The sequence below is a fragment of the Harpia harpyja genome, chromosome 23, assembly GCF_026419915.1.
Source record: "Harpia harpyja isolate bHarHar1 chromosome 23, bHarHar1 primary haplotype, whole genome shotgun sequence".
Classification (NCBI taxonomy): Eukaryota; Metazoa; Chordata; class Aves; order Accipitriformes; family Accipitridae; genus Harpia; species Harpia harpyja.
In genome coordinates this window covers 10,813,044-10,835,889 of record NC_068962.1, presented here as the reverse complement: position 1 = coordinate 10,835,889, position 22,846 = coordinate 10,813,044, and the positions used below count along the sequence as shown (strand labels likewise).

The 22,846-nt window shown below is 39.5% G+C and overlaps 1 protein-coding gene across 5 annotated transcripts in view; it reads left to right on the top strand.

Annotated features, from left to right (window-relative positions):
* Positions 1-22,846, top strand: part of ACSS3 (acyl-CoA synthetase short chain family member 3) — a 92,080-nt gene that overhangs the window by 32,259 nt on the left and 36,975 nt on the right. For all 5 annotated transcript variants that reach the window (XM_052774611.1, XM_052774612.1, XM_052774614.1 and 2 more), the window contains 2 exons: positions 7,698-7,849; positions 16,689-16,792. In XM_052774611.1, the coding sequence (XP_052630571.1) occupies positions 7,698-7,849; positions 16,689-16,792 (256 nt within the window). The remainder of the gene's footprint in view (positions 1-7,697; positions 7,850-16,688; positions 16,793-22,846) is intronic.

The following is a 22,846-nucleotide window of genomic DNA, read 5'->3' as shown; positions in this document are numbered from 1 at the left end:
TATTTTGTAGTACGTGTGTACATACTGTACAGCTGTCCTGTACCTTTTGCTCATCCCAGAGGTCATGCTTGTCAGATTCTTCCTGTGTGGTGTTCGCTTATGTAGGGCAAGCATGGATACATCTGTTAGAACTCCTGAAGGTTCACTAAATAATTTGGGGATTGATTTTAGTATGTTGAGTTAAGTCATGTAGGCTCTCAGTTAACTACTTATGAAAGAAAGAGATCCCTGCAATGTTCTTTCTGTTGTGTATAAAAAGATCATTTTTCCTGTGAAGAAGAGAAACAGTCTGGACATTATTTTCTGCATTATTGTGGTGTCAGAAGAGATCACTGTAAACAAGAGAAACAAGCTTCAGCTCTGAAAAATTAACTGGAGTATGCATGGCTTTGCATACTGAGGTATTTAGTGTGCATTTTTCACTTGCCTTTTCCTGAGGTGAATGAGTGAGGAAGAACAGTCTGTGTGCTGCACTTAAATCCCACAAGACTCCATTTGCGCCTCTCCTGTCGGGTGGTAACAATCTTTGCTGTTACATCTTCATAGTATGTAAAGACCCTGTGAAATCTTTGGAAATTCAGTATCTTGAGCAAAAAACCCTGTTACTTATTTTGACCTCGTTCTGTTGTCTGGAAATGAAGGCTTAAAAGGATGTGTGGTCATCACTGTAAGCTATATTTAATTAACTACTAAGGTGCTGTCCTTCTATCTTGAATCTACTTTACCAGTAACTTAAATTATATGTATAGGTAATCAGAGTTAATAAGTATGTTCAAGATTTATGAAGCAGAAATACACTCTAGGAAAAGAATATCTATTTTTCGCTGATCTTATAGCTGAAGACATTTTTTGTGTTAGTATGGATCAATATGTGAGGTTAATTTTCTGGTATATGGTCTCTACACAAGCTAGAAATCTTTGCTTTCTTACTTCGCTTGGATTTACTCACACAGAATAGATCTTCTGGGCAAAGTTAAGAGAGAGACAAGCACAGCACAGGGCTGCACCTTCTCAGGTCAACTGTTATGTGGATCACTAACTCGGTAGTATATACAAGTCCTCTAGTTAGGATCACTGCTGGTTTTGCAGTCCATGAAATAGTAAACTGTCAGCTGTTTTGACTAAAGAATTTGTAGACCAAATTCTTATTTGTCTGTGTAGGAGTGTGAGAAATCTCAGCATATGCTGTTAAGAGCTTGTCCTTGCAGTGTCAGTGTGTGTCATACATGTGCATTCCCGTAGGCAGATGGGTGTTCATAAAGGTAAGCCTACATGCTATGTAAGTGTACCTATATAGATATTTATCTATTTTCCCCCCTCACGTGCATGGCTATTTCTTATATTTCTAAGTGTATTTAATCATGCACAGTTTTCAGTTGATTTATTCAACTGTTCTATCCACTAGTCAAAAAGTATTGCTTTGATTTTTTTTTTTGTATTTTAGAATCCTACTTCATGAATAATAAGGTCTTCTTTTAAGTTTCTTTGCTTTTTAATCAAGAAATTTTGGAGGCAGTGAACACATATGTATTCAGAGTGTAGCGACACTAAATGTGTGAGTTCAGCTGAAATTTGAAGAAAGAAATCGAGCTCTTTTCTGGGCTCATTTTATAACTTGCACAATTTAGCTAATGTTGGATACTTTTTAAATCCCATCTCCATCTTTATTTCATCTCCAGATGCTCAATATAGTTCTGGTATGCAATTTTGGGGGCTTCAGTGGCATCAGGATCTCTACAAATAATTAAACAGAGAAGTCCAGTTATAAATGACTTTCACTACAAAAATAGAAATGCAATAGTAAAAAAAAATAGAAAGAAATAGGTTTTATTCCTTTTCAAGTTTAATTCTATTACAAAAGAGTTCCATTTTCTAGTTTGTCTGGAAAACCCCCAGTGATTTCCCACTAAATTCATAGAATTTTAAGGCTGGGGACCATGGTGGTTGACTTCTCTGATATTCTGAATAACAAGGAGGAAAAACTTCACCCGGTAGCAGAAATGCACTTTTATAGAATCAAATATCATATTAGCTTGAGTATTAAATTACTATAGTCTAATTAATATTTAAACACCTAATAGATGTTAATTAGATTCTTCATTCCAAAGGGATTAACTCACCACCACCACACTAGTTAAGTAGAAGATGAAAGCAGTGTGAGAAAAATGGCAGTTTCTTAGAGATAAGGAAAGACTTTGATAGTTTTATAGTAGCTATTTTTGAGCACTGATACACTGGGCCACCTAAAATTGTTGCATTTATTTGGCAGAAGAGAACTGCTAAAATAAATACTGCAATGAAGAGGTTTTCATTCTAGCAGGTGTAGAGTAAGACAAGAAGGAACGGGGTGGAAAGTGATGAGTTCCTTCAGCAGTCTCTGTTACACAGTCATCTTACAGTGAAGCTTTATCTCTGTGTGAATGCATGGGGATCAAGATGGTTATTGTCATTATAAAGGCACCTCTGAATTTAAAATGTGTTGGGTTTGGAAAATAAAAAGAGTAAAAATCCTATTTCTTTAACAGTGAGTATTAAAGAAGAATCAGAGTTAATATGTGGTTGACCTACATGTCTGCTTTGTGATTTTTGCTCTTGGTGAGAGCATTATTAAACAGTAATAAGAACATTTCCCATTTTTCTTTCTCTGAGGTGCCACCAATCAGTGTTCCTGACATCAGTGTCATCTTTTTGAGGATTAAAAATGGGAAGAAAAGGAAGGCTTCTGTATATACAGGGAGAAAAATAATCTTTACGAAAGACAAAGAGTGTATAATTTTTCTTCTGCTCAGAAGACTGTCTTAACAGTGAATATTCATAAATTTGTAGTCAAAAGTTTTTCCTAAATGATTGCCTAATGATGGCTTTTGGGCTAGGGCCTATCACTATGGTGTTTAGGTACGGGGAAAGAATACCTCATCCCCTTTGCCTAGAGACAACCACTATTGAATATAAACTGTGCCGACTTCATACCCTCACTTCTTAAAGAGATTTGTTTATTTTTAAATTACTTAGTAGGTGACAATGTGTCATTTTAACATTTGCTATGGAAACTATGTGCTTTCAATTTTCACTTGCTGTAACACCACTGTTGGGAATGTGAAGACGGTAATGAATTCCTTTGAATACAGCAAGGTTTGTTTGTTTTTTTTTATAATCTGTCCTGGATTGTTTCTCTCCAAGGCATGACAAACTTCAGCTATAAATAAGCTACTTGAAGTCTCAGAGCCCACTCTGGATTGCTCTTGCTAATGGGATCACGAGCTGTAAGCAACAGGGAAGCGTGAAGAGGAAGCCTAGCTGCTCCCTGTGATGTCAGGAAAAAGGCAGAATTGTAGTTGCAGTGCTTGGCGCTTTGAATTGGAGCTAGGATGAGGGAGAGGATGCCCATGCTTGCCAAGGAGCCATGCATTAAGGACTTCATTTGGGTGGTCTGGGACAGAGAAGTAGCTGTTGTCCCATACAGAGCTGTAGCAAGACATTGCTGTGCACGTGAAGCCTTCCTCACAATGCTCACTGGGGTCCTTCCAGTCCCCAACAAATCTGCAGGGTACACAAATCTGCTGTCGCAACAAAACTGCAGGCTGCACAACAGCAGCAACAGGTTTGACTGCTCTCATTTGGCACAGTTCTTGGAGGCATCCAGCCTTTCTACAGTTCTTGTAAGCCATTATCATCAGCTTACAAAGCAAGCACTGTCTCTGAAGTTTGCCAGTTTTGTGATCTTTCTGCCATCGTCCATACTGATTGTATTTGTGGAGCGAATTCAGTAGGACGTATCATCTCAAGTCCTTAGTGGAGGTTTGGCAGCAGGGTCAGCAGCAGAAGGGTGAATGCTTCTATGAACATATTTGTTTGAATCCTGCTATGTCAGGATTTTGTGTGTGCTTTGGCATCAACAGGTTTTAGTGGCAATGAGTTCCATGTATAATACTTGCTATGCAGAGAGAATTTCCTCCTCATGATTTTGAATTTATCTTTAATTGAACAGCCCCTTGTTAGGGGTCAGACAGAAAGGGAATTGCCGTGCTGTTACTGATGCATTGTTGGTTATTTTATTATAGTGCCTCTTACATGTCTTTTTCCTCAAGTAATCCATTCTGACTTTCTCCATAGGAGAACTTTTCTATCCCCTTGATCATTCTTGCTGCCTGACTATGAATCTGCTTTTGTAATCATGTATTAGCCATCAACACATTCCTGCCTCAGGATGTCTGCTCAGCTGGTAGACATCAGATAAATTACATGCTAAATCTAGGTACTTTCAGAAAGGTGTTCCTATCTGTCTGTCTGTCTCAGAGTCTCGTGGTAGGTTATTGAAAGAAAGTCTTTTCTACTTGAATTCTCCTAGCTGGTACAAGAAGTGTCTGTTTCTACTTTTCTTTTTTTAAATTAGGTGAGGCAGATCATTCTCTTTCTGACTGCCTTGTTCTTGTTTACCATGCTCTCAGTTCCTGCCAACCAGAGATATTATTGCCAGTAACTTTTAAAATAAATTTTCATCTCCAGTATTGATGCAAATACCGAATAGCAACAGGACTTGAACTGATCCCTGCAGAAATCTAGTGGAAGCATCTCATTTGCTCATAGTCCCCAGTTGACTCAGCAATCTGTCAGCATATTCTGAATTCAATTACTCTGTGCTTTATTGTTTATATTGCTAACTTTTTAAAAATCAAAATTGCATGTGGTAATAAGCCTCTCATGGCATCTTGCAGTACTTCTTAAAATTTTTGTGTAATGAATGGGAACTCTCTTTGGCAATTTTATTTGTAGTTTTTTGGGCTCTGAAATTAATTTGCACTGTCTCAGATTTGTTTTGCTTATGTCAGTTTTTGTTTATACATTTGCTAAACTGTGAACAGCTGCCAAGGCACAGGGAAGTTTTTCTGCAGAATCAGTAACAATATTTTACAGCTGGGCCAGTTTTTTTTTTTCCTAAATGAATATTTTAAGTGTGGCCTTATTCTTTGGGTATTATTTCCTATCAACTGTCAGGTGAATTTTCTATTCCTTTCCTTGCACTCTTTGCGTTTTATTTGTTTTTCTCCTAGATCTGAGAATGGTACTTCTCCAAACCAAAGCTGCTGTAGCTTACCTGTGACATATAAATACCAACCTGTCAGAGCCCTTCATGCCTGGCCACGCATTCCTGAAGGTTTAGCTGCTTGCGTTGAAGATGCTCTCAGGCTCGAGCTTGCTGGAGGTGTGAGGCACAGGCACGGCTGTGACGTAGCTCGGGCAGGGACCAAGGGTGAGGGCCTGAGCATAAATCACCTCCTGAGGAAGGAGAGGCTCCTTTCAGCTCTTCTCACAACTCTGCTGTTTTTCTGGTGGTCTGATCCAAGGTTACACACCTGCACCATGGCAAACCTGGCCTTTAGCACTGGCAGCTGAGCCCCTAGGAGGGAGTGGATGTGCTCAGGGCCAGACACAGCCCTTTTATGGGCTCTGGACATTGCCATTTGGTTAAAAATACAGCCTACGTTATTACTGGCAGACTAACCAATTTCAGATTACTCCGTAGTTAGGTTTTTTGCTGTCCAAGATGATTGCTACTTGTTCAATTACGTCATTAGTTAAAGAGAAGTTTATGGAAAGTTGGAATTTTTCAGAGTCTGAGACCGTTTGTTTTAGTGTTAGTTAGTCATGTGGGCTTGAACTCCTAACCAGATGGTCACAGATCTGCAGGTATGGTGAATATTATAGGGAGATGACATCAACTTGAATAAATAGGTTTGTGAAAAAGTATTGAACACGTGAAAGTTGTGATAAAGAAGGCTGCAAGGATGATGCTTAAAGACAGTCTGGTGAAAGATTTTTCTTTGGGAACTGTGTGTTATCTGACAGAAAAAAGGACGTAACTCACTTTTTCAGCAAGCAAATAGCATTCTTTTGCATTTCTCTTTGGTAATTTAGGATTGGCTGTTAGCAAAAAGAGGGGTTTTGGCATTGGTGATACTCCTCCCTGCTACTTGGGCTGCAAACTGTTTCTTTTGTTTATTTTCTCCATTTGCTTCTTACCGCCTGCTCCATCCTTTAAAAAAAAAGACTTTTCAATTGTGCATTCTGTTTTGTCTTGGGTTTTTTTCCTTTTATGGTGATCCTCTGCTCCAGCACTCCTCTTGCCAGCAGTATCTCACCATAGGGCTGCAAAGCCAATGGTACGTATCCAGCCTCAGGTGTCTTGCTTTAAATCTGCCAAATGGTTCATCAGTGCTCTTGCCAGTGTTCAGGCACAGCTGGAGGCAGAACAAGCCTGGGGAAGGCTGCAGTGGGGAGGGCAGATGGGAAAGAGGGAAAGGGATGAATTCCTGTGAGCCTGCATTGCAGCCAGCATGCTGCTTTTTATGCTGGGATGGGGCAACTAACTTGATTAGTGTGCCTTTTCATAAAGGCATTTACTGTGTTACTAGTGCCTCATTATCAGAATAAAAATACTGAATTTAGTAAATTCTTCAAGGTATTCATATCCCTCTGTTCCTTTGGATCGTTGTAAAATGAAAAGTATTAATTAAGAGTTTGTGTACTGTTCCCCCCCCCGGACCTATTAATCTATCTATTCCAAATTTGCATTTACACAAGGATGGTGAAGGTATGAATTTGTCTTGTGACTGGTGAACTGCTGTAAAGGTGGTGACATTTCAGTGGTGAAACTTTCTCCGTGTTTGTGGCTTCTTGCATAAAGGGTTGACAAAGCTGTGTTTGCAGTGTGAAAAGTGTATGTGTCTCCTAACTTGTGTACTCTGTCAAAGTTCGTCTTCCAAGTGTGGCCTTTCTAGTGAAAAGGTTATGGCAACACCTGTAACACTAAAACTCGTTCCACATTAACATCATCTTTTTATAATTTCAGAACATGTAAGGAGCCGTTCATGCACTGCGGTAATTACATACACTAAGATTTGATTATATGATCCTGTGCTGAGTGCTTTTCATATTTGCAGCACCACAGAAAAGTATTTTTGATTATTTTTTTATTATTATTACTTAGCATTGGACAATTTGTCACATCAGATTACTTCTGTTTACAGTTCTCTTGACTATGCCCCTTAGCTCAGGACCATGTTTAGTTTTTAAAAAAAACCCAACCACAAACCAGACCACAGTCTGGCAGCACACTAAAACAGAAAAGGGGACTTCAGCTTCTCTCCAGGCTTCATGTGGGGGTAGCAGCACAAAGGTTGCAAGAAGCCAGCTGTAAGCAGTTAAGTGGGTATTTTTCCAGAATTGGGAGGAAATTTCTAGGTGAGAAAAAGCTGTTACTATGTCCCATAGGCCTGTGCATGGAGATATAGCTGCAGTGCCACTGTGTCTAGAGACTCCTAGTTCAGTGGGACTCTGGGTGTTTTAGAGGCTGCTTCGCAATAAGGGTAGATGGAGACATGACTCTCTCTGCTGCCAGTGTAATAACAGCTCTTTGTGGCTGTCTTTTCATTCGCATGTCTGTTTGTCCTATTTTTCTAAGTAGCAGCTAGTATGTGCTGTGTTCATGCAAGAGATTGTGCCCAAAGCTTGTGAATTTATTTCTACAAGTGAATACGCTCGCGGTATTATTATTTTTAACAAAGCCTTCTTTAAAGTCTTACTTGAAATTACTTCTGTTGCTGTGCTACCACTACTGTTACGTGTTCAAGCCTTGAACTGTCAAGGAATTATGAGGTATTTTTATCCTGTGACATTTTAAATTATTCTCTCCATAGGGGAAGCCTGTGGGAACGCCAGATGCTGGTGCCTATTTCCGCGTGCTAGCAGAGCATGAAGTAGCTGCCTTCTTTACTTCACCAACTGCAATTAGAGCAATCCGTCAGCAGGACCCTGAGGGAGCCTTGGGAAAGCAGTACTCTCTGAAAAGGTGAACTAAGGATACACTGGAAGCAGTTTCTTACAGAAACAGGCTGGATGAACTAAGAATAGCAGAGTGTCTGGGGCTTTGCCCACCTCTGTATAGCAGAATTTAAATGTATTCTTGACAATTTAGGTGTACATGTATTTGCTTGTAAATTTATATTGATAGTTTAGAGGAGATGAAAGCTGTTGAAAAGATTATGACTCTAAGGTTAAGAGGTCTTACTGGGTTAGGATTGCTTGCTCAACCTTAATTTTACTCCAGTGTGCTTATACCCTGTAATACAGTCTTGGATTGCATGACCCCGTACTGTTTTCCCACATGACCTCTCATTTTACTGAGTGCACAGGATCTTTAGTGTTCATTTAATCAGCAGCTAGTCAATGTTTTGTTTATCTCCCCATAACTTAGTTACTGTTTATGGTTATGTGCTCCAATGACTGAGCTATTTGCTATCTTGTACTGTTTTTAAGGTGTTTATCACTATACTATCAGCATGCTTCAAAATCATGACTGAGTTCATCCTCACAAATCCCCTGTGAGATGAGAGAGTAGTATTATCTGTATTTTGCAGATGGGAAGCTGAGGCACAGAGAGATTAAGGTCAAAGTCTTCTGTTAGTTTTGAATACCTAGTCTGAGCCACTGAACTACCACTATTTCAGAGTTCTTCGCTTTATATAGTTAAAATGTGTTACTAGCATTATATTAATAAAATGCCTCTCACACTGGCTTGCATCCATGAGCGTTTAGTACTTCTACAGACCAAGTTTCTGTATCTTATGGCAAACATTATAAAAATGAAAAATATGTGGGTTTGGACCACATCTAATCTTGTAGTTTGATGCTGAGCAAATTATTCAGCAAGGACTGTGTCAGACTGTATAGGCAGTATTCAGTCATAAGAACATCTTTTATTACACTTGCCCAGAGGGAAGGGGAAAATGCAAAGCCATGTAGCTTCATGAGACCTCCACATTCTTAATTGCCCAGGAAAGTAAGCTGGATTTATTCCTGAGGTATTCATCACAAGTTCATCATTACTTTCGTCCATCTGTTTTGAGTGCTATCATCAATCCTTACCCCTCCTTGAAATAGGAAACAAGCTCATTTGAGACCCTAATGCACTATTCTTCTATGATGTCACAAGAAAGTGATTCAGATTCTAGAAAATTTAATTGCTGTTCCTCAGCATTTTTTAGGCAATGACTAAACTGACTTAGTCTGCCTTTAGCATATTCATTTAATGGAAAAATCTGCTAACCTGCTCTGTAAGTTGTTGCATTTTCTGGCCAAATGAGAATTCCAGGTAAGAATCTCCTTGCTGATACCAGTTGCCCCAGATGTAAAGAGGTATTTCATCATTCCTGTTCAGTGCATGAGCTTCTCCATTTGTCTGCAGATTTAGTTGTCTCATAATTCACTCAGCTTTGGGCCGTGTCATTTGTGGTCCGTGACTTCTCTTTACTAAACCCTGTAGTGCAGCATTTAGTATCTAGTAGGTGCAGTTGTTAAGAAATGCGAGTCCAACAGGTGATTAAAATTTCCATTCTAGGAAAATCCTTGCTTTTGGGTGGTATTTGGATGGACTTTCCCATCCAAGGTCAAATGAATTTTGTCAGTTTTAGTTTGAAATCAGTCTTACTTTTAGTTCATTTACTTGATCTATGGTGCTTTCTTTTCTGTTACATGGTGCAGAATCATTGAAATGAGATGTGTTTCTGCTACCTGGGCTAAGATGTAGCCTTACTTACTCTAGAGACTCCAAAACACATGTCCAAGAATGCAGTCCTGAAAGAGATTTCCACCACAGTACATTTCATTCCTGAAAAATTCCATTAAAAAACTGATAAAGGTCAATGTCACTTTTAAAAAATCCTGTTAAAAAAGACAATTACTGATAAGGTACAGAGTTGGTAGGCAATGCCAGCTTCTAGTATACAAGGGAGTACTTGATTTACAGGAGTAGACTGAATTATAAGCAGACTTGGGTTCTTTTGAAATGACTTAAGTAAAATAAATTTCTGTTAAGAACTGATGTTGGTGGCATCACTGGTCTCCACCCAAAATTATATGTGAGGTTTCCAAAGGTTCTAGTGTGTATGCTTCAAATTCCTTGTTGGCTATTGGAGTCAAATCTTGAAATATGTTTGCCTTTGACACAAAATGTCACCTATGTCTTAAACATGGCTCATGGGTAACAGTAAAAGAGATATTTAATTTATAATACTGTAGGATAAAAGCCCTGTTCAACCACATATTGCTAGAGGATCTAAAGACTAGGCTTTTGATAACACACAGTGCTGCTAAGCAGGCTGTCTGATCGTATTGCTGGCTGTTGTGTTTGAAAAACAAGTAGCATCCAAATTCTGTGACCCTCATGTACCTGGGGGTATTCTGTTCAGCTTTTGGAATCTGTTCTTGTCTTCATGAGGTAACTCCGTAACAGCAAGCCATTAATTCTTCCCATGTTTGGAATCACACTTCATCCTTTAATTGACTTAATTGTTATGAACTGGTTAGGTCTGATTTCCAAATGATTGACAACTGATAGTTTTACATGAAATGGGGCAACAACTCAGCAGGTTAGATTAACATACAAGTAGTAATTTGCAGTTTGTACTCTATAGCCTACTTGGCTTTCTTCACTTTTGGTCAATTATGAATGTTCTGCCATTTTATATTGAGAGAACCTAGAGATTCTAGCTTGTTCATCTGATACCAGATATTAATGCACTTGCTTTAGAAAGAAATATGAGACTGCATAAAAACTGTGCAGAAATAATGAATATAAAGTAGATTAGAAACTCCCATTTTCTGTCTCATAACACAGGCACAAGAGGATTTGAAATTAAAGTGTCAAATTCAAAACTGCTAGAACAAAATACTTTCTCATATAATTGATGTCTCACATATGCTGCTAGAGGATATGTGATTAAGACCCAGAATTTAGGACGACTGAAGTACATTATGCAGTTCTGCCTGCTACCCCCTAGTCTGGGCTGCGGTAGATCATGTATGGCCGTTCCTGTGAGTCCTGAGCTGTGTTTATGAAGAGCCTTTGTGGAGCACCCCTTCACCTGCACCGCGAGAAGGAGCTGAGCTGTAACTGTGTTCTGTGTCTCTCTAACTCTGTCACCCAAACCTCCAGTGTTCGGACCCTCATGACCAAGATAAAATCTATTCAGGGAGGAAAACAAACACATCAATGGAGAAAAATCAGAAGACCTGAAAATATTACTTCCTTATTTTACATGTTTAGGTGTCTGCAGTCTCCAGGTGCATTAAGAATTAGTAAGAGCTTTTATTTCCAGTTTATGTTAAGAAGTGCAAATGAACCTTCCTCGCTGTCTTTTCAGGAAAAAAAGCTTATTTAACATGATACAGATAGAGTTTTTCTTTGCCAGAAAAAAACTGGCATATGCATTCCAGAATTAAAAACACTTCCATGATCTTTTAATGTGGAAAAGTGCAGCTCAGGTTATTACCCATGTGAACACTTCTGCTTTTGGGAAATAGTTTGGAGATGTGGTTTCTTTTGTGCTTGGAGTGACACCAAAATGTACATCCTGTATTGAACAATTTAGATTGCATCAGGGCCATTAGGGACCTTGATCTGTCCCCTATATTGGGTGATACTTCAAGTCCACTCTGCTGGACTCTTGAATAGGGCCTAAAAGCTTGATTGCACCGAATTCTGTGTTCGAAATGTAGTTTTTCAGAAAAACAGCTTAGGACATATTTATTTAACAGAGAGGTTTTAAGATCTTTCTTCCCGATTAACTGCATTGCAGTGATAGATGATTGCAATAACAGGTGCACTGACATACTTTGAAGTGTGAACAATTTTTTGACAGTCCACTTAAGAGTGGGACATTTTATAACCATTGCCACCTCTCTCTTGCTATACTGTTTGATAGGAGAAAATAATTCCATAGTTCTTATGCTTTGTTAGGCTTGCGGCACTTTGCTCTGATAGTCTTTTTGATTCTTCTGTGCTGTAAATTTGCCAAAGAGCTAATCCCTCTCCTTCTCACAACATAAGGTTGCTCTTGAGCCTGCAGATTATTAAATCTGATTATTAAAGCTGGTGATTCAGAAGAGAGGAATTCTGCTTTTGGCTCAGGGGGTAACATGATGTCTTAACTTTTTTAGTTAACTTGTCAAGTCTTTTAAGTTCTTGGTGTTTTAATAGCCCTATTTTTAAAACAAGGACACTTCACAGAATTTTTCAGCAGTTTATAAAGTTAATGAATTCATAAATTGAATTTTTACATCATAGCTGAAATGTTGTCTTTAACATGCCTAATTACAGAACATTCCATATAATGTACATTGAGCAGTGCTTAACAGGAGTGCCCTGCATGTGACCATGAGTCTCACAAAACTTTTCATGAAGTACATGTTTGTGGTTTTTACTTATACAGTATTTTGTTCTCTTCTATCATAAACTTTTATCTGTGTTATAACTTCCAGTTAGCTATTAACTGTAATTATCAGCAATGGCTTGAGCTTTACAATAAAAAGCATTCAGGTGCAAGGTATTGATTGGGGTCACACTCATTACAATCATTATCTTCTAATGTGGGAGATGTGCTCAGAAAGCAGTTTACCAAAATGATGTTGTATATGTATGAGTACAGAAAACTATGCTTATTTGATGTGAAAGCTGCTTATACATTTGACCCCCTGCCTTCTATTCCAAGAAAGAAGCCACTCCAAGCCATCTTGGGGTGTGAGAAAGGAGGGCTGGCCGAAATGCTGTTCTGAAATTAAGGAAATTGAATTCTTTCAGCTGCATGTTCAAATTCGACATGGTAACATTGTTCAAGATCTTCTGACTTTTGTAACTTTGTAACTAGATATGCAGTAAGTTGATTTTCATATATCAAAGTTATGATGATGACTACCTCTATGATTGTTACTTCTACTTAGTTCACAGATGAGACCATTGTCAGTTTGTTATATTTAGCTGGTGCAGGGGTCCCTAACTTGGTGATTAGAGTTCCCAATATCTTTTGCTTGTGGAATTTTCTTTTCCTGTATTCTATGGATCTGTAAGTGGATCTAAAAGACAATAAACTCATAAATTTTTTTATGTCTAGGCCAAGCATCACTGTGAAAAAAACTGTTCAATTTTAGGGCACGTGGCTTATTGCACTTCATGAAGTTTCATCCCATGTTTTACTTATGTTGTGTCCAGATGTAGCTTTACTCTGTACCTTCTCCTGCCTTGCATCTACATGGCAAGTAGGTCACTAGTCCTTACACTGTGAGAGGCTGCCTTTTATGCTAATGGGATGTGCCTGTCCTCTGGAGAGGAATGGAGTGTGAATATTCAAAGTATGCTTTTTGGTTTGAGCGGCCTTGTTATGGGATGTCTGTGGTCTCTAGATGAGAGGTCAATCTCTAGGTTCCCTCTTAGAGGTATTCCCAGTTCTATGGTCAGACATGCTGATCTGTGCGTTTCTCATTTCTGACACCCTTGAGTTACTTGCTCTGTTTTTTTCTCATAATTTCCTAGATTGCTTTCTGGATTTATCTACATGGAAAGATGAATCTCATAGTTCTCTTTCTAAATTTCTAAATGCCTCTGAAGTGAAATTTGTTTCATGCCCACCATATCTAAGAATTCTTTTTGTGGCCACAAGTCTACAGGTTTTACAAAATCAATGCAGTTTGTGTCCATTGCTGAAGGACAAGGATCAAGTCCTTTGTTCAGCAGTTGTCTTCATTCATAATGGACTGTGTGAAGACTTGAAGCGAAACAAAATGTCACTGATATCGGTCTGGCTGTGGTAGAGCGTGCTGCAATCCTAACAAGGGAACATTTTGGAGAAGCATTTTTAATCCCAGGGTCTGACATTGGGCCACATGAAGCTCCATTCATATCTTTGGCATTCTGTCATCTTGGAAGCCTCGAGGATTGATGCAGTACTTGGTAGAGTGTGTCTGCAGTTTCTCTTGGCATGGCAGGCTGTTTGTGAAATGTTTAGTCACTTGTAGTGTGAGTACACCTGTACACTTTGACTCAAAGAAAGAAAGAGGTTATTTGCTAGTAAACAGAGTTCTTCTGATGTGGAGACTGAATCTGTGTTTGCCTCTTATCTTTCCTCTCTTCCCTCTACTCTTTGAGGTTTTAAATTGCATCTCTGGGTAAAATGAAAGTGCTGTCTATCTTGGTCATATGCTGAGTAGGGAGGATTCGAGAGAGGGAAGGCATGAGCTCACCCTGTGCAGATACTACAGAAGGGAAGCAAGTTCTTTGGTCTGTAGTAATAGGGCATGTGTGTGGCATCTCTGCATTCAGAATTCACATTATACCTCATGACAGGATTGCACCTACTTGGTGGTTACAAACAGGCAGTGACGTGGCTGAAGTGTTTCAGATTGCTGCACCAGCCTTCCAGGGAAGGAGATGCAGTTTTCCGTTGTGATTTTTCTGTAAAATGAAACCAGAAATGTTACAGCTTAATTTTCCCTATGGTTTAGATTTTCTTTCCCAATAGCTGATTTCTGTTCCAAAATCTTGCTTAAATAGGAACATGTTTAAGTGTGCAGCAGAATAAGAATGTCCAAAATTTTCAGACATTCCTGATTTCCTTTTTCAGAGATGCAGGAACATCCCTTCAAGTTATAATGCAATAACTTAATAGCTCTGTGTATTGCTATTTTTTTTAAACAGTAGCTTAACAAAGTCTCTATATTGTGGCTTAGTCATGTGTTAGTATTGCTCTAGGGCCTGGGATTTTGTTTCATTTTGGTTTTCATTTTGTTTTTGTCGTGTAAAAAATAAACCTTACCCTTTTGAGTCTCTTAAAGGTAAATTACTCTAAAGTTGCCTCTTGTTCTTTGTGGACTATAGAAGCCTAGAGAACTAGTTCAGCATAGCCATATTTTTTGGATAATAAGAACCAAGTAAGATAAATACTATGCATTGCTCTCAGTAGAAATCATGCTGTCACAACACAGACTATAAAACTAGGCATGTACTGATGACAAAGTATTGAATATAAATCAGCAGTTCATCCGAGTTTAGCTGGCCGTTCATTTTCATCTGTACATCATGAACCTTTAATTAAAAGTTCTGTGTTTCTACCTGAAAAGGATTGCTTATTTCGTTGTTGGAGGTGTTGGGGCAAGATGGTAAATGATTCTTTCCTTAGTATCTTCTTATTAGGTGACAATGTCTTGTCAGTGTCATGAGTATACATGACTGTAGAATAGAATATTTCGGTTGGAAGGGACTTACAACGATCATCCAGTCCAGCTGCCTGACCAATTCAGGGCTGACCAACAGTTAAAACATGTTATTAAGGGCACTGTCCAAATGCCTCTTAAACACTGACAGGCTTGGGGCACCGACCACCTCTCTAGGAAGCCTGTTCCAGGGTTTGACCACCCTCTCAGTAAAGAAATGCTTCCTAGTGTCGAGCCTAAACCTCGTCTGGCGCAGGTTTGAACCATTCCCATGTGTCCCATCCCTGGACCCCAGGGAGAAGAGCTCAGCACCTCCCTCCCCATGTCCCCTCCTCGGGAAGCTGCAGAGAGCAAGGAGGTCGCCCCTCAGCCTCCTTCTCTCCAAACTAGACAAACCCAACGTCCTCAGCCGCTCCTCACAGGACATGCCGTCCAGCCCTGCCACCAGCTTTCTTGCCCTCCTCTGGACGCATTCAAGGACGTGAACATCCTTCTTAAACTGTGGGACCCAGAACTGCACACAGTACTCAGGGTGAGGCCACACCGTATGCAATTTAACAGGGCTTTAAATTGCTTGTTAGGAAATAAGTGCAAAAAATCGGCTATGACATGAATGAAGTTACTGTGCAAGTGTTAGAAAGATCAAAACCTTAGCAGCACGCAGTAATGTACGGTAATGTCTAGCTTCTGAGTGCTGATAGTCATATTTAAGAAAGCTACCATTGACATAGAGGAGCTTATCATTCTAAACAGGGTGTGAAGTGAATTTGTAATGCTTAATGAAGGATGATAAAGTGTGACTAAACATCCGATAAAAGATTCCGAAGTTAAAGTCTGTGTGTGGGTTTAATACCCAGTTATATAGCACTGCCTAATTTAATGGTACAAACATGCAGATCACGTCTGTCAGGACTGCCAGGCGTTGCATCTCTTCTCTGCCAAAGTTGGCTGTGGAGTGTCCAGTCAAATGAGCTGAAGTCTAGTACTACGATCAGGGACCCAAGGCTGCTGAATGTTGTTCTGATTGGCATTATCTAGTAGGATTACTTTTTTTTGTTTGTTTGTTTATGTATATATAGCCTGCCTCTCCACAGGAAAATGGCTTTATGTCCCATTGTTTCCCCCAAAACTAATCTCCAAATGTCTATAAAAAGATGACTCAGCAGTTCAAAAATACTAAAATCTGTTTAAATGGAACATTATTAACAACTTAAAACTAAGAGTTATGCTACAGGTATTTCCTTTTAGTTTTGTTTATTTCTTTACTAATTTTTCTGATATCTGTTTCTGACTCTTTTTTGGTAGTTCATTCTTATGTTTTGCTTAACAGTATCTCCCTAGTTCCTGTGTACAGAGCATTTAATGATTTTTTTACTTCCATTGACAGTTGCTTGCCTCTGGTCTCCCAAGGTCTTTGCATTCAGAAAATAAAGTTTCTTTTACATGATGTATTAAGTAGCATAAATGAATATTGCTAAGATTCTAATTGTTACTTAGTAGGAAGGAGCATACAAAGGGTAAGAGTCCTCCCTTCCCTTTTCTCTTTATCTGGGACACTGACCAGAGCTATTTACTGAATTTGTTATCTTGTTTTCCTTTCCCCATCCAGATCAAGATAGATATACTTTTTTTATTTTTATTTGAAGGTTCAGAACGTTATTTGTAGCTGGTGAGCACTGTGATGTGGACACGCTACAATGGTCAAAAAAGGTCTTCAAGGTACCTGTCTTGGACCACTGGTGGCAAACTGGTGAGTGTTGTAAAATAAGGGGAGGAGATATTTTCAGACTTGTTTCCCGAGTCTGCAGGTAGAACTGGTTTCTCTTTCCATGAACATTTAAATAGGCAGGACCAAGCGTGAAAATAAAAATTCAAACAGGAAGAATGTTGTTTGGAAGCGGTCTGAAAAGTGACTTCAGGATATATTTAAAACACAGCATTTTTAAAAGCTATATATATATTAAAAAGGTATTTTCTGATGCCTGTATATAGTAAAAAAAAAAAAGTTTGCATCAGTGTTTTTTCTAGGTGTCTTTTCTAGGTATATTTTTATATTGTTTGCATGCGTGACTATTTTGTGACAGAAGATTTGGTATTTAGGGAAGCTTTCAGGTTTAAGTTTTTTGCACATACATTTTATGTAATTAAAAATAAACAATCTGCAGCACAGAGTAGACTCCTTGGTCTTTAATATTGTTCTGTATGGATCTCATCCAACTTCTACTGATTATTTTGGAATGTTTCCCATTTATTTCACTGGAGGAGGATTAGATATTTAGACTGCAATGAAGGAATTGGAGTACCAATCTATGTGTAACTTTGCAAAAATCCCAGTTGAATTCTGGAATAAGCCTTGATCAAATGTATCTCCTTATAACTACGGATTAAGATATTTTCACGTTTCACTATTACAAGATCAAATTTGGATTTTGCTTCTTACAGATATTATTGCTGTTTAAGCTAAGGAATTGTATTACAAAAACTCTCTCCTCCCTGCCGTCCTTCGCTTCCTTCCAAGAATACCTCTTCTATTTTCTGTGCATCATTGTTTTGAGATGAAGATTTTCTCTGGTCTCTCTCTCTATGTTGAAAAATGTTTTGATCCCCCCATGATGGGTCAGATAGCAGATATATAAGATTAGAATAAAAAGTGGAAAACTCTTTAGTTCATCTATAATATGTTACATAATGAAATCAGTTGAGGAGGTTTAAAATGCATAATTTTTATTAACACCCCCCCCCCCCCCCCATCTTAGATAAATACTGAGAAAGTTCTGGAAGGTGGTAGTATCATTTTTTATTTAATCTTGATTTAATCTGCTAATTAATTGATAAATACGAGGGATGAGACCTATATTTTGCTCACTTCTCTATGATCCTAATGTCTGTAGGCAAGAACAGGCCTCTGATGCAGAATGAGCAATTAACTGCAAAAGGTTAAAAGATCAAATAATGTCTTTGTTTACTGAACTGGCAGTAAGCAATATTACTGTGTGTAATTTTGCGTGTGTTTTTATCTGTCTGTGCACAGATATATATATATATAATTGCCTATAGCTTTGACTTATATTTAGTGCAAAAGTTTAATGTTACTGCATTCATTCAGATATATCTCAGATATCAATGAGAGATCTTAAGCATGTGGATGTAATTGTACTCATAGTGTGTGGAGGTAAGACTGTGTATGAGAGATTTTTCAAAGACGACCACAAGCCCAGCTCAGGATACACTATGTTTCTTCATTTTTATATTCATGGCATGCTCTTAAATTAAACTGTAGCAGGACTTAATGAGCTAAGACCATTTCAAATACAGTGTTTGAGAGCATTTAATAATTTGATTAAAGATCCATTTTTATGTCCAAGTGATTTCTGTGGAAATGTGTGCTGTTGAATGTAAGCAAGGCATTCAGTCTGAAGGAAAAATTTACTAAGTCGGAGTTCCTATCAGAGAACTGAATTTCAAGGGCTAAGAAGGAAGGAAGAATCACAGAATCGTTGAGGTTGATGGACCTCCTGATGTCATCTAGTTCAAGCCCCCTGCTCAAGCAGGGTCAGAGAGAGAGCTGCCCAGGATCCTGTCTAGTTCTGAATACCTCTATGGATGGGGATTCCCCAACCTCTCTGGGCAGCCTGTGCCAGTGTTTGACCGTCCTCACAGTAAAAATGTTTTTTCTTGTGCTCAGCTGGAATATCTTGTGTTTTAGTTTGTGCCTATTGCCTCTTGTCTTGTCAGTGGGCACAACTGAGAAGTCTGGCAGCCTGTTTATTCCCTCCCATCCCGTATTTATACACATTGATGACATCTCCCCTGAGCCTTCTCCAGACTGAACAGTCCTAGCGCTCTGAGCCTCTCCCCATATGAAAGATGTCCCTTTTCCTGGCTTTTCACTGGATTCTTTCCAGTAGCTACATCTCTTGTACTGGGGAACCCAGAACTGGCCCCTTGACGTGTGACCCCACCAGTGCTGGGTAGAGGAAGGATCGTCTCCCTCAGCCTGCTGACAACATTCTTCCTTTTACAGCCTGGGATGCTATTGGCCTTCTTTGCTGCAAGGATGCATTGCTGCCTCGTAGTCATCTTGCTGTCCACCAGGATCCTGAGTTCGTTCTCTGCAGATTCTCCTCTTTCCAGCTGGCTGGTCCCCAGTGTGCAGTGGTGCCTGGGGTTATTCCTCCCCACACTTTGTGATTCCCTTTGTTGAACTTCATGAGGTTCCTGTTGACCTATTTCTCCAGCCTATCGAGGTGCCTCTGAATGGCAGCACACCTGTCTGATATATCAGCTGCTCCTCCTAGTTTTACATCATCTGCAAACTTGCTGAGGGCACAATGTTTCCCATTGTCCAGGTAATTAATTAAGAAATTGAACAGTATTGGCCTCACTATCAACCCCTGGGGTACACCACTAGTGATTTGCCTCCAATGGGACTTTGTGCCACTGGTCACACCCCTCAGGGCCTGGCTGTTCAGACAGTTCTCAGTCTACCTCGCTGTCTGTTTATCTAACCCATACTTTGTCAGCTTATCTGTGAGAGTGCTGCAGGAGGCAGTGTCAAAAACCTTACTAAGGTAGAGGTAAACAACATGCACTGCTCTCCCCTCATCCACAAAGCTAGTCATCTCATTGTAGAAGGCAATCATGTTGATTAAGCATGATTTCCCCTTTATAAATCCATGCTGGCTACTCCTGATCACCTTCTTGTCCTTTGTGTGTTTGGAAATGCTTTCCAGCATTAGTTGCTTCATCACCTTCCCAGGGGCTAAGGTGAGGGTGACCAGCCTGTAGTTCCCTGGATCTTCCTTCTTGCCTTTCTCGAAGAGAGGACTGACATTTGTTCTCTTCCAGTCTTCAGGAACTTCTCCCAGTCACCATGATCTGGTAAGGTAATTGAGAGCAGCATTGCAATGACATCAGTCAGCTCCCTCAGCACTCCCGGGTGCCATTCATGAGGCCCCATGGACTTAATGTATGTTCAGTTTATTTAAGTGCTACCTAACCCGGTCCTCTTCAACCAAGGGTAAGTCTTCCTTGCTCCAGACTTCTGGTCTCAGGGGTCTGGGAATCCTGAAAGTCAGTCTTACCAGTAAAGACTGAGGTGAAGAAGGCATTCAGTACCTCAGCCTTTTCTGTGACCTTTGCCACCAGATCCCCTGTCCTGTTCAGCAGCAGGCTCATGTTTTCCCTACTCCTCCTTTTGCTGTTTATGTACTTGTAGAATCTTTTCTTGTTGCCCTTCATGGCCTTTGCCAGATTCTACTTCAGGTGAGCCTTGGCTTTCCTAATCCCATCCCTGCAGAATTGGACAGCATCTTTGTACTCCTTCTGGGCCATCTGCCCCTACTCCATCTCTTGTACACTTCCTTTCTATGTCTGAGTTCAGTGAGGAGCTCCTTGCTCATCCAGTCAGGCCTCCTGCCTTTGATTTCCTATTTGTCAGGATGGACTTCTCTTCAGCTTGGAGGAAGTGATCCTTGAATATCAACCAGCTCTCCTGGAACCCTTTTCTCTCTGTATCCTGTGGGATACTTCTAAGCAGATCTCTGAAGAGATTAGAGTCAGCCCTGAAATCCAAGGCTGTGGTCTTGCTTTTGCCTTGCTCCCTCTTTTCAGAATCCTTCACTCCACCATTTCATGGTCACTGCAGCCAAGGCTGCTTCTGACCATTTCTTCCTTGTTTGTATGCATGAGGTCCAGCAGAGCACCTTTCCTTATTGGGTCCTTGATCACCTTTGTCAGGAAGTTGTCATCAATGCACTCCATAAATCTGGATTGCTTGTGCCCTGCTGTGTTGTCCTTCAAGAAGATACCAGGGTGGTTAAAGTCCCCCATAAGGACGAAGGCCTGTGAATGTGAGACTTCTTCCATTTGTTTGAAGAAGGCTTCATCTACAGGCCTTATCCTCATCGGGAGGTCCTCAGCAGATACTTACTACAAGAGCATGAATGTTGGTCTGCCTGCTGGTCTTCTGGTCTTAGCTCTGAAGTTCTCAACCGGCTCCTGACCTGACCTCTGACAAGGCTGAGCCCCTCTCACATAAAGTGCAACACCCCCTCCTTGCCTCCTAGGCGTAGGAAAAAGTGCTTAATGGAATACGAGCTAATGAACTAGATTTGTATAACTTTTAAAATAGAGAATGGTCAGGTCTGTTAGGTGAGATGAAACAGAAATGCTTCTCCCCACACTGTCCTGTGTTCCTGGACTTCCCTTGAGATTAACATGCTCAACTGCTCAGGGGGAAGAAGTGGGTCCTCCTCCCTCTGAAAGGCTTCGCTTGTCCCAGAGCACAGCAACCAGGGTTGTGGACAAAGGCAGCCTTCCCTTCTGCTGTTCAGTCACCTCTCTTTTAGCAGAATATGAAACGTATCCCATTAACTGTGAAAAAACAAGCAGTTATGTCACGTTTAGCTGTGTCTATCACTTCGTAAAATAACGTTGAAAGTGGATTTCTGTGCTGGAAAAGCATTTTCAATCCAATAGTACTGGATTTCAGTATGCTAGGTTAAAGCTGTACGTGCTGAATGTGAAATATTTTAGAGAGTAGATAACTGGCTGTTTCACTTCATATTAGAAATAGGGAAGGTTAGTGACTGATACAGAACAGAGGACCCAGAAATTCAGAATAACAATTTTCCTAACCATCTCTAAAATAAAAAATAACAACTAAAAGCACAGAATAAAAGCCGTAATCACTTCTAGCAGGAAGAGGTTGAGACAATTAGCTCTTTTATGTAGAGCTAATAAGTTTTTAAAATGGAATTTTTTTATAATGAAATTCAATTCAAAACCCCAAACTATTGAATTTTATGAATTACCTTTTTTGTAATTAAATTGCAGCTGAAGTTATAAATTGGTGTTTTGTTATGCCCAAGATTGAAAGCTTCTGACTTACTTCTAGATACGAAAATGCTTTTGACCTTTGATAATCTGGCAAATTGTTACTTATTCCCCAATTTGATATTTGTCTGCATTCTTCCAAAACAAGAGCATTGTAAAACTGTGAGAAATGTTGGCATCTTAATTTTACCTGAAAACTGTAGGTCTTACTTATGCAGTTATGTCTTAGTTGTTGGCTCTTTCAACTAAGACTAAAGTACAAGATGGAGGAGGAGGGCAATCCAGTATCTGGGTAATTAGTGTTTCCTGTATGATGGGCTAATTTCTATTTCCATGTTTCTTGTATGATTGGGTAATTTCTATTCCCTTGTTTATGACTGAGAAAAGGAGGGAAAAGATCAGCTTTGTAGAGATGAGAAGAGACTGAGTCATTATTTGGAGACAGAAATGAGTATGAGTGAAGGGAAACAAAAGACTGACAAACAAAAGTATTATAAAATAAAAAGGAAGTGCAAACCACTTGCTGCTTCAGGTTCAGTAAGATATCTTCAAAGTTCTTGGCCCCTTTGCCATATATTGAAACTAGAAATAAATGAGTATGGACGAAGAAATGTAGATAGAGTTTTCTTTCATTTTGTCTTTGGAAGATTTATGGAGTATATGAAATCACTGTGAGTTGAAACAGTACATTGAAACAGAAGAAAGCTTTCATTAGGGGACTTCAAAGCAGCTACACCTGGAAAGTATGATTGATTAAAACTTTGATTTGTGTCAATACGCCTTCATCAATAACACTTATTTTAAATGTTAAAATTTGTGTTACAAGTACAATAAGCACATCTTACAAGCTGTGAAATGTATGCCACAGGATCAATGAGCAGCAAGTAGGATTTGAGGCAGCAAGAGCTGATAAGCACTTGCTGTTTTCTTTGGAGACATGGCAATGGATGAAAGAACGGGACTTTCA